This window comes from Parasteatoda tepidariorum, chromosome 5 (genome assembly GCF_982258835.1).
Source record: "Parasteatoda tepidariorum strain Cologne lab strain chromosome 5, Ptep-v5.0, whole genome shotgun sequence".
NCBI classification, from domain to species: Eukaryota; Metazoa; Arthropoda; class Arachnida; order Araneae; family Theridiidae; genus Parasteatoda; species Parasteatoda tepidariorum.
The window spans coordinates 54,525,134-54,537,331 of NC_141759.1; the positions used below are offsets into that span (position 1 = coordinate 54,525,134).

Here is a 12,198-nt window from a genome sequence, read left to right on the forward strand (position 1 = left end):
AGATTTTAAGCTGAAAACACGTTTCACCATAGTTTATTAAATAACTGACTTGTAAAAACCCAATACGTAATCTATAGTATATTAATCAATTGTTTAACATAATAAGCAAGCCATGTATGATGCAAATATAAGATTAGTATTACCTACTTATATATACTTATTTAAATACATAACAGAAATGGTCCATACAGCTTTATAAAATTGTGTGACCCTAATTTGATGTAATAACAATTTTAAGGGAAAGAAAAAAATTTATACTAATTTGAAGAAGACTTCACAACTTTAATCTTCATCTTATTATTTTAACATAAATTGTTTGCCATTAAATTTAAAATAAGCAACTTACAATTAAAGTTATAGTAAAAAGTTAGAAGTATTTAATCGCTTTTACGGAATTCATTCCCTTTTTTCCCATTTCGAAGACTATCATTTCAGATTTAAAATTTTGCAGTTGTACCAATCTAGGTTTCATCTATTTTGGAAACAAAAGCAGGGGTTTGTTTAGAAGAAATTTGGGTCCGTTAACCCTTTCGAGACTAGTTTTTTTTTTTCAACAGGACAATTTTGGTTGTGTAAACTATGCGTAGGACAGCGTTATGTACGGTAAAGCCATCTATGTTCTGTGAATGAAAATACCCTCAAAAATATTGGCAGGACAGGTGGGAAAGTCTCCCATTAGACAGGGAAGCATTTCTGTCGCAAAAGATTTTTTTTGAAATTTGCTTGGGATGTATGTGTCCCACTAGGCGCGCAAGTCTTAATGAACCCTTCACAAAATATCTTTTCATAGAAACGAAGTCTCCGCAAAAATATTTTAACTTAAAAACGGATCCTTCGCAAAATATTTTATCTTTTAATTGGACCCTTCACAAGAGACACTCCATAGATATTTGCGCATTATTGTAAATGGGCGGGAAAAATTGACTGATGCTGAGTGTTTAGCTATTATAGATATTTTCAAATCTACTGGCAATCGATGTATATTGCTCAAATATTTTGTTAATCATGTTTTTCTGCTTTAATTCTAAAGCTAAGTTTGATCTCATTTCATTTATATTATGCACCTTAACCTCTTCGAAGTCCAAAAAATTTTATAAATAAAAACATTTTTTGTAAATAAATAATTGAGTAATATATTATGCATAAAATTAATTGATAAAATATTATGTAACTGAAAATTAATTTATGTCAAATTTAAAAATAAAAAAAAATTATATATTTAAGAATTGTTTAAGTTTACTTCATGAGTAACACATTAGAAGTGATACTTAACTAAGTTGTGTTGTTGAAAATATGTCAATTGAAATTATTAAAAATGTGAGTGGTTTTGTTTCCATTATTTGTCCGAAATGAATATTCTGTGTTGTGCAGTATAGGCTAAATACCAAACATTTCTATATGCATCTCTAATTTAATAGCAGCAATAGCTGTTTATTTTTGAAAATTTAATTTTTTTTAATAATAATTTTACAGTGTTGAGCATAATCTTGTATCTATTTACTTTTTGTAAACGTTTTTTGCAATAACAGGACCCTATTTGCACAAATACACAAAAGCAGGACCCTGATTTATGAGAATCTTTCACAGTCTATAATAGTGTTAATATGAATATATGATATAATAGTGTTAATATGTTATGCCTAACACAATTCCATTGTGTTAGGCATAAAATATGAACTTAAATTTCTTCGGAAAAACTCTCAGAAAAATAATTCAAGCTTATAATTCAGTGTTTTCATCATGGAAAAAAAATGGGTGAGAATTTCTCACCCTTTCTCAAAAACAGGGTGAGATTTCAAAAAGTTAAGTGAGATTTCTAAAAACTAAAAAAACACAAAAACTCTTGAAAAAAAATCATTTCTTTAATTATAATAGATTTTTAACGTCTTCTATTTATTAAAGCATAGAATATTTTTAATGCATCATCATAGAAGATTTGGCTTTACAAGGCATTTGTCCATCTTACATTACATTACATCTACATTAGCACACAAAAAATTTGAACTTCTTACATGAAGAAACCTTACCTACGGTAAACACGTGGTTGCAGAGAAATGTGTTCTGAAAGGGGTTCCGTGGTTGTTTCTGTTGTTCGAAAAGGTTCTGAACAATACTGGTAATTAGGGAAGCTAGATAACGGGCAGATGTTGAAAATAATGAAAGATCCAGGAAGAAAAGTGAAACGGATTTTATTCTAAAGGGCGTAATTCGAAGCTTTTTCCAAAATGCGAGAAATTCACGAATTTTGAAATTGATTAATAGAATGCGCGAATTTCTCGCGGTAATCATTTTTTAATGCGAGAAAAGAAAAAAATATGCGAGATTCTCGCGCTGTAGTGAAAACACTGTAATAACAAAATTTTTATGTACATCATAACCTATCAAAAAACAAAGTCTTGGAGATGTGCAAACTGTATGAAAAATAATTAAAAATTACAGAATAACCTTTTCTCTCTTTCAAACACTCCCCCCCCCCCCAGTTTCATTTGTTAAATATAGGCCCAATAACAACTTTTAACAAAAATTTGTACAGGAAGCGTATTATTAGAGTTTGCTATGCAGGTAGGTTTATTATTTTCTAAATCATTCTTTGCAAATGGGTGAAATAATAAGAAACAATTAACTCTTATTCTTCAATCGAAAACAATAAACATCTAAGTGTAATAGATATGACATACATTAGCAACGTCTACTGTTAAACTTTAAACCAAATCAAATTATTGTTTTTACGTTGTTGTGTTATGTTGATTTGAAGTGGTAAAATCTTACTCAATGCAAAATTTAATTAATGAATTTAGTTTTACACAATCTAAACTTATAACAGTAAACAGTCCCAAATAGTTCCGTATAGTCTGACATATCTATTTGAGAGCTCAAAAACTTAGTTCTTCCTTAGGGCTATGCATGTAGCAAATAATTAGAGAGTATTTGTGTCAACCTAAGTATAAGCATGTGTTTGAACTCCAAAACAGTTTCCTGAATATGGGCCTGTGTCTCAACAAAAAATAATTACAAAAAATAGATAACTGCAGAATGTTAAAGAAAAGTTTTGATTCAAATACAAGCACTTTCCAAGCTGCAAAACAAAATGATTATGAATGAACAAAATTTTCTAAATTAAGTTAAATTGGTTATTGAAAATTGCAACTGATTTGCTTAGCTCATAAAAATGAGAAAAGAAATAAAATAAAAAGTATATAGACATAATATCGTATAAATGTATCGGGGAAATTTATAAACCATGTGGAAATTAGCAGTTATAAATGCCAAAAAACGCTCCAAGCGTCACTCGGATTAATGATGAATTTAGAAAAAACAGGGCACATCAAAAAGTGACTAATTAAATGGGCAATGTAAAACGTGTGTCATAATAACAGCGTAATAAAAATATGGGATTTTCAAAATTACCTGGAAAAACTTATCAATACTTCTGCTAGAAAAAAAATGTATTGATACGTTTTTCCAGGTAATTTTGAAAACCTCATATTTTTATATGGGATTTCAATACTTCTGCTAGAAAAAAGATGCGATTGGTATGCCGCCAAATGCCCTGGATTACCCTTGCTGTGCACTTGTCCTAGACTTGCTCAAACAGCTTTGGCAAGATTTTTTTTTTTTTTTTTTAATTACGCTCGCCATCGTCTTCTTAGACATAAGGCGTCTTGCAGTTCAATACAACACTGAAGTAGCTCCAGAAGGTGAGAGGGCACAAAAGTCATCACAGGAACGAATGTCAAGAAGAGAGGGGCAATCTAATAGATGCTCCCCAGTCATAGGCGAAGTGTTACAGAGCACACAAAGAGGCGAATTGACCACGTTAATTTTAAATAGATGGGCCTGCAAGTAGTCATGTCAAGTAATTATTCTAAGGCAAGCAACTCCCTCGGCTCTGGGAAGGAGGGAAAGGTGATTGTCAAGACTTAGGACCGGCCATATAAAGTGTTTGACCTTCAGAGCGAAAGAAGACTCATGCCTATTGTCATCGCTTCTCCATCTCATCTTTTCGATTGCATTGGTGCCTCAGTGAGGCAACTGATGAGTGATGGAGAGTCTGTCTATGACTTGCTGATGCGACATGATCTACTGAACTTTGTCTAGGGTCCTAGACCAAATTTAAAAATTGTTGATGATCAAATTTAGTTATTACATAATATTACAAAATTCGGCACTTTTCTGTCAGTCGGATACAAATGTCACCAATTAGGAACCAAACGTGAGCCAAGTCACCAAGCGAAGTGACTGACAACACTCAACGGAATAAAAGTCGAAAACGTTCAACTATAAACTAATTGACTTTGATCACATGTTGCATTCTTTGTCAATATACTTTTCTCTTGAAAAAAGAAAAGGAGATCGCATCATCTTCAAATCTGGCTAAATCTATCCAAATTTTCATCAATTTTTAAAACGAAAATTAATATGGAAGAAAGGAAAACATACTTTGCTTTGAATGAATTCAAAGAATAGAGCACAAGGCCTCAAACTAACATTCCTCTTATAGTTGTAAGACATTTGGCGGAATTCCACATTTGGAAACTTTTCACTTGCTCCCAGTACCCAAAATTCAATATTTAAAGTGTTAAGTGAGTGTCCTTTTAAAATTCACAGCGCCTTTTTTTATGAGAAAGCACCCTGCCCTTTTTTGTTAATAGGAAAATCTAAGTACTAAAACAAAAATACCTTTAAAAAAATCTTGAGATTTGTTATACTAATTATGACATAGTCAAGTAACTTTCCCACATTGGTTTGAGAGAAACAACTAATAAAACATCACAAATGGGAATGAACTCAAAGGGTATAACTTAAAGCCACCCCTTGACAAGCAAAAAGTTTTTTGCTAAAAAAAAAAAATTTCAAAACTTTTAAATGCATTCGGCATTTTAGTAATTGTTGGTGCACAAAAATTACAAAACAAAAATATTCTCTTTTTAAATTTAATGAAGTCAAAGGGTTAGAATAAAATTCTTTCAATTAATACAAGATTATTTGCAATAGGAAACTTGTCCAGTCAAAATATTTTCATACTGTGATCCACGCCAGAATAAACACCAAGTATTGATAACTTCCAGGCAGCGGCCTGCATAAAACAAAACAAAAAAAACCATTAGAGAATGGAACTAATAAGAAGGGCAAGATTTGTGAATCTGAAGGGAGATTTCCGAATCACGATCAGCCACAGAAAAATCGCTAAGTTCTGGCAACTTAGTGCATCACCTCGCGACAAGCTTAACAGAAATGGAACAACTCGAAAGGTATAGCTAGTAGCCATTCCCCGGCAAGCATCCACATTTTAAAAAAAACTGCTAGTTAAAAATCTATTTGGTGCCTTGGCAATTGTAGATGACAAGACATATCATAATACGGAAATGTCTTCAACAATAAATAATAAGGTAGATTTTCACAGAACGTAGATTACTTTTTAATAGGATTAATTTGAATGGTAAAGTAATAACTACTTATTAACATTGATCATGTTACCATAGCAAATATGCAATTAATCACCCATCAAAACAGCTACCACAATATTTACAAATAAAATAAGTATACTAACTATAGCTTGAAATTTATAAGACCAATTTTACTAAAATACATTCAGGTACTAAAAATTATGAAATTATTATAAAATAATATATGTAATATACAATTAAATAGTAAATTTTAGCTGCTTATTTACTTTTAATTACGTGAGCAATGTTTTGATTCTAATGGTGGCAACAGTAAAGACATTAAGACATGTAAACAAATATAATTTGTTGTTTATTTTTCTTTATTTATAAACAAAAATTGGACTAAAAAAAACAAATCAGAGACTGAGTAGCACTTATATGTGCATGAATCAGACTTTTAGATGGTTCTACATTACTTATAACTTTTTCATTTATTTTTTAGGCTTAGTGTAAACAAATAAACAAAAAAATGGCTGCCGTCTTTTCATGCAGTAACCACTGTATACAGTATAAAAACATTTTTGACAAAATCTAGACTTGAGCATACACTTGGGGTTTTTCACTTGATCATTTAGATCAGATGATATTATTAAATCAGCGTTTGAAATTATAATTCAAAATGAGATCGTCTTAATTTAAGAACCCGCCACAATGAGGCATTAACCAATCACAATGCAGTATGCAATTTATGCATATTACTTACGCATTCTTCCTCTTTTTCCATTCCAGTGGGCATTTGAGGAACAGCCCGATTAATTGTTGCAAAATCTTGAAACTCGGGCACATCGTCCATATAATATATGGGCATAGGCTTAGAGGCGTCCAGCGCCCTAGCCCTAAACGACAACTTACTCATCGCCACAATGGTAGCTAGTCCCTTCGAACACGAGGCTAGCCGAAAAAACGGCTAAGAAAGAGTTTAAAAGCCCGTTAACACGGGAACTTTCGTTCCTCGAGAGACAAGGGATTCCCTTGATGTTAATCCATGACATTTTGAAAGTTTTTGAGCACTGGAACAACCACTAAATCAACGTGCAATTTCAAGTTTTTAGAACGTTTTTCTCCGTCCATAATGGCGGATGACATCCATTCTTCCCACAAAATTTCCACAAAAACTTTTCCACCAGCGCCATCTGTCGAAAGCTTACATTTGCAAGAAATAAACTCTTATAAGGCTTGCCACATAGCTCTAAGTGAATCAAGCTTCTTATCGTTTTAGATGTTCTTTATAATAATAAAAGAAATTTCCTAATAATAATACATATTTTAGGTTTAAAATTGTAAAATATAAGTGTATTCTTTTCTACTGGTAAGTTAAAAAAAATTATAATTTGGGGACATCAAAAATATGGGACATGTTTATGCAGGCGCTGATATTTTTTGTCATTTAGTTTAAATTTACATTGCAAAAAGAAAAGAGAGTGTTTATTTTTAACTCCAGATCCTAATTGGATTGGTATCAGACGCAGTTTAAATTTGAGTCATAAGTAAAAGCGATGATGATTTTGAGGACAAATGGCTGTTTAGGGGACTAATCTTAGTGGTCATTCTTACTATATTAAGCTGATGTGATATTCAATAAATGGCGAGTCCCTAATTCTGGAACCGTTCTCACAAAACGCTACAAAATTCACCTGCAAAAAGTGTGAAAGCAAATGCAGGAGCGAGTTTTCTTAAAATCAGTATATTTCGCCACAGAAGGGTTTTATTCGCATGTGATTTCTGTCGCTTACAGTGGGAATGACCCGCGAGGGAACAAGTGAAAAGTAAGAGGCATAGGGAGCATTTTTACTGTATGAATTTTGCATGTGCAATATTACATCGATACTATTCCGAGTATTTGTGCAGTTCACCCTACTTGTATTTTCGAAACATTCGCATGCATGATTAATCGTTTCGAATCGTTCGCAAGCTGTTTACATGCCAAAATATCATATGCGAACGAGAGCCTAATTAGCTAGTTTTTCGTGGGAAAATATTTTTCAATATACTGATTCTCCTAAGCATGTTTTTTTTTTTCTGAGAATGGTCTTTAAAGGAACAATTCATACTGCATTCGATTACTGAAGACTCGCACGATTTTGTTTAGAAGCTCCGTGTATGACTAACTGCTCGCGCAGGCGTAAATGCATTACGCATCGAACATGCGAAACCATAAACGCAGGAGCGCATGTGCTCTCTCAATAATTTTTCAAAACTTAGTTTTATTTTTTAATTGTTTCAAAAACGCCATTTTTCTTTTGTAAAAAATTAATAATTGAATGAAATAATTCTAAGTTTAGCACTTTTATGTAAGTGGTATATTAGAAACCATTTTACGATTTTTCAAAAAATTATTTCGACTATAATATTGTTGCGTGTCTTATGGATGGTGTTTTCTACACTAGGGAGCGCTGCAAGCTCGGGACTGCCTAAATTTCCGGGTTACTGTTTCAGTTGTATTTTAAAGCCATTTGGCATCATTGTGTTTTGAGATTCTTGCAAACAATGCATTTGATTACTTATTACTTATGTTTACAATGCTAACAATACTGTTTACAATACTAAAAGTGCTAACACTAACGTAAGATGGTGCACAGCTCGCAACACGAACAAACAGTAATAAACAAATGGAAAGAGGCCAAATCAAGACTGCCAAAAAAAGCGAGTTATTCAAAATCTAGCAACCATGTCACCTTTTTTAATAATAAATAACAAAATAACTAAAACAAATTTTCACTCCAAACTCCCCAGAATTACATAATAACATTAATATCTTATGAAATACGGCAGATTTGAGCTCAGAAATTATCTAGTTTATTTCTTTTATTGAAAACAAAATTATCCGTCTGAAAACATCGCCTATCAGAATAACATGTAGTAAGCAGCTGCAAGCTTTTTAACCGGAACTAGAGTAGGTCCCAAACTCGAGATTGTTATTGTTTACATTTCTATTGAAAACACCATACATAATTCGCAATCGCAACGCTCGAAAACGCCCTCTAGGGGGAGCCTGTAAATATCAGACATTAATTTATCACGTTTTCATTCAGCTTCATCAGAATCACTGGCAGAGTCGGTCGCCATTTTCTTTGCACGAAATAAGAAGCAAAATTTCCCTAAGGAAAAAGCCGAAAAACTTGAAAGAAACTCTCCAGAACATTGTTAATTCTTTCAAAAACAGAATACGCCAAACATTTGAAGAAAATTCCTCAATAATTTTCAACTTCTATTATCAACAAACTTGCAACTGATAACTTCCGATTTCGCTATCGCATACTGTTACAGATGTGTGTTTTAAAGTAAAATGCATTTCTTCTGTCTTCAATTCATTACAAATTAAACTGAAGTCAACATTGCTTTCGTCATTCCAATAAATAAATATTAATTCAGAACAGCAATTGTTATAGAATATTCTTCTTTGTTACAAAACGGTATATATTTCTGTATCTATATAATTCGGAAAACAACAATAAAGAATCAACCAAATTACTTGAAATAGTGTCATTTGTGCTGATGATTAATAAATTTTTTATCGTTTTCTTGTATTTTTTAGTTTTGAAAGAATAGATAATTTCAACTAGAATTCAGCTGTTCTGTTTTTAATCTACATATTCAAATTCATATCGAGATCTTACAATTATAAAATTTTGATGTGCGGTATGTTATCTAAAAGTAATAAAGGGATAATCTATGTACATATTATTTGAAAATAAAACTTTCAAACGAAGAACATTTCATTTGGAATTCTGCGGATTTATAAAGAAGGTAAGTGTCATGATTTTTATAATAAAAAATTAGCTTGTAAATTTTTTTTTTCTTATTTGATGATAGTTCTCAACAGAATGCTTTTTTACGTCTGATTAAGAACTATAAGAATAAAAAGAGATAGCTAGTCGATGCGAATTCTGCATCCAGCTTGCACCGACCACAGAACTGACGTGAAGTAACCTCAGTGGTAAACGTATCATGGGTTAGAGTCTCCTTGCCGCCAGGCTGACCGTGGGTGGTTCACGTGGTCTTCCTCTCCATGTAAAGCAAATGCGGGTTAGTTCCATCAAAAAAAGTCCACCACGAAGGCAAACTTTTCCCAAAACTTGATACAGGAGTTCCCTTGTCTTCTGGATTGGGTTCAAAATTAGAAGGCAGCGGAGTTGAACATTAGTACTCGTAAACCCGAAAAATTGGGTCTGCTGTTCAACGAGAGTTATAAAATGAAATAAAAAACGTTAACATTCGGCTCCCCATGTGCCTTTTGCTACCTGCTTTCTACCTTAATGGAGCATTCTCACTCCATTAGATTCGCATATGTAATCCGCTTGCCAATACGATTCACGCACGAGTGTGTAGGCCATATTAGGGAGGCTTTGACGGCGTGTTTACACTGTATGCGACTAGTTATAGACGTTCTAGCGATTGTTAAGAAAATATATTTAAGACGAATTGTTCATGCATGCGCGAATTGTATTCGCAACATTGTCTAACGATCGTATAAGCTAATCGAATGCATTGAGAGTGCTTCATTCCATCATTTTCTAAACATACCATGCCTCTGTAGGTAGATACTTTATTTATGTCACACTATTGCTGGACAATGGGTTATTGGCGATGGTTAGGGAAACATACCTGAGGATGATCCGAAGACATGTCATCACTATTTTGATCCTCTTTTACTACCCGATATAAAATTTAAAAAATTAATGGCATATAGGCAGCTTCCCAGAATCAGAGTTTCTATGAACTTCTCTTTCATGCACGGTTCAACAAAAAGGAAAAGAAAAATGTTTACATAGAACCTATTTAATTCGAAAAATTTGCATGCGAATTAGAACCTGAATATAGAAGCTTGCAAAAATTGTCCAACCATCAGGTCCTAGTTCACTTGTAGAGTTTTCGTATGTTGTAAAAACGCTTTTTGCTGGGGTTGTTTGGTAACTTTAGGGCACTATAGAACATTTTTGGTTTGATAGCGCATTTCTTATTTTCGTTTCGGTTTGTTCATTTTGTGAATGACTAGTAATTCTTCAACCACATTTACATTAGAATACGAAGAGCTTATTTGATAAAGCATGTAAGTGACATTTTTATTGATAAAAACATGAATAAAGCACAAACTAAAGTGCAGAAATGGACATACTATAGTTTCTGTTCCATAAACAAGAACCTTCCTCAGCGTCTAAGCACCAAATGATAGTTAAGAAGTAAAAGGACAAGTAAGTTCAAACTGGTTAAATCATTAGGAACGGAGAAACAAGTTTGAACAAGAAAATCAAAGAAAGGAAATAAGAAACAGATGTGAGAGGTGTTATAACTTAATCGTGACTGTCATATAAGAAGCCCCTATGGCGGGAAACCTAGATATCTAAAATATTAAGTTAGAATAGGCTTCCAAAAGTAGGAAAAAGGTGAGATATTGGAAAGATCATAAACTAAATTACTATAATAATTCATAATGTGGGCTGATTCCCAGGAATCTGGCTTGGTAGATGAAGAGCAGCGTAGAATAATTTTAGCTGTAGAAAATTCAAACCTCTGATCGGAATTCTAAATATGTACGTTGATAGAAGATCGGTTAATGTATTTTGATATTGGACATGTCTTTCGTGTTCAAGTTGAAGTTTAAGGGTACGTTTAATTTGTCCAATGCACGCAAGATCCAGCTGCAGTGGTTCAGGGTATAGAGAGTTCCCTCTAGTTCGAATCCCAGCGGTGGCTGGTTGATACGAATTCAGCAGACGCACACACTGACATAAAACATCATCAGTAGATCATGGGTTAGAATCCCCTTCTTGTCGGTCTTACAATGGGAAACTTTCGTGATTCTCCTCTCTATGTTTCGGAAATGTTGGTTGAATCCATGAAAAAGTTCTTCACGGATGCTAGTTTGTCCCAATGCTTGATTCAGAAATTCCCTTGTCTTCTGGACTGGGTCGAAATTACAAGGCTATCTAGTTGAACGTTGATAGTAATAAAATAAGAATTGGATCCCTACCGGCTAAATAAAACATAATATATACGCATGACCACATGATCTGATAAATACTCCAGCTACTAATATCAGCAATAGAGTCCTTAAGGTTAGTGAAATTTAGCATATTTACTGAGGAGGAAACGATCACAAACTCATATTTATTTAAAATCAATTTATTTGTTTGCATTATTCAATTTATTCGTTCCAGCCAAACTTCTTCACACCTGTTTCTTACCTCCCTTCTTTGATTATATTCTTCAAACTTGTTCCTCCGTCCTTATTGGTTAAACCACTTTGCACGTGTTTGTCTCTTTATTTCTCAATAATCATTTGGTGCTTTAGGCACTAAAGAAGGTTCATGTTTATGGAACCGAAACTATAGTATGTTCATTTTGTACTTTTATTTGTGCTTCATTCACGTCTTTATTTCTATTTAGTCTACATAGCACAAAGTATACCCTATCCTTTTTTTGGATTTTCATGGATATTTATTAATCAGGGAAAATAACATAAACTGGACGCATCAATATGTTACTGTAACAGAATTGTTTATGCTTTTACTTTAATTTTAACATAACTAATCCTCATTAGTTTTGAATATGCTTGTATGATTTTTGTTTCAAATAAGGCAGTGGTAAGTAAAATAAGGCAAAAAATAATGGCAAAATAGGGATTCTAATAAATCTTTAATAAAATAGTTCGGATACCACTTCTTTTTCTTCCTCTTTTTACTCTGATTATAGCCACTGTGAAAATTTCACCTGGTTCATCTCCTCAGCTCTTTGTATGAACTAGAACATA

At 32.8% G+C, this 12,198-nt stretch overlaps 1 protein-coding gene across 1 annotated transcript in view; it reads right to left on the reverse strand.

Annotated features, from left to right (window-relative positions):
* Positions 1 to 6,585, reverse strand: part of E(Pc) (Enhancer of Polycomb) — a 58,809-nt gene extending 52,224 nt beyond the window's left edge. Inside the window, exon 1 of the mRNA XM_087163955.1 lies at positions 6,151 to 6,585. Within this exon, the coding sequence (XP_087020081.1) occupies positions 6,151 to 6,303 (153 nt within the window). The 5' untranslated portion in view covers positions 6,304 to 6,585. The remainder of the gene's footprint in view (positions 1 to 6,150) is intronic.
* Between the last annotated feature and the right edge of the window lie 5,613 nt (positions 6,586 to 12,198).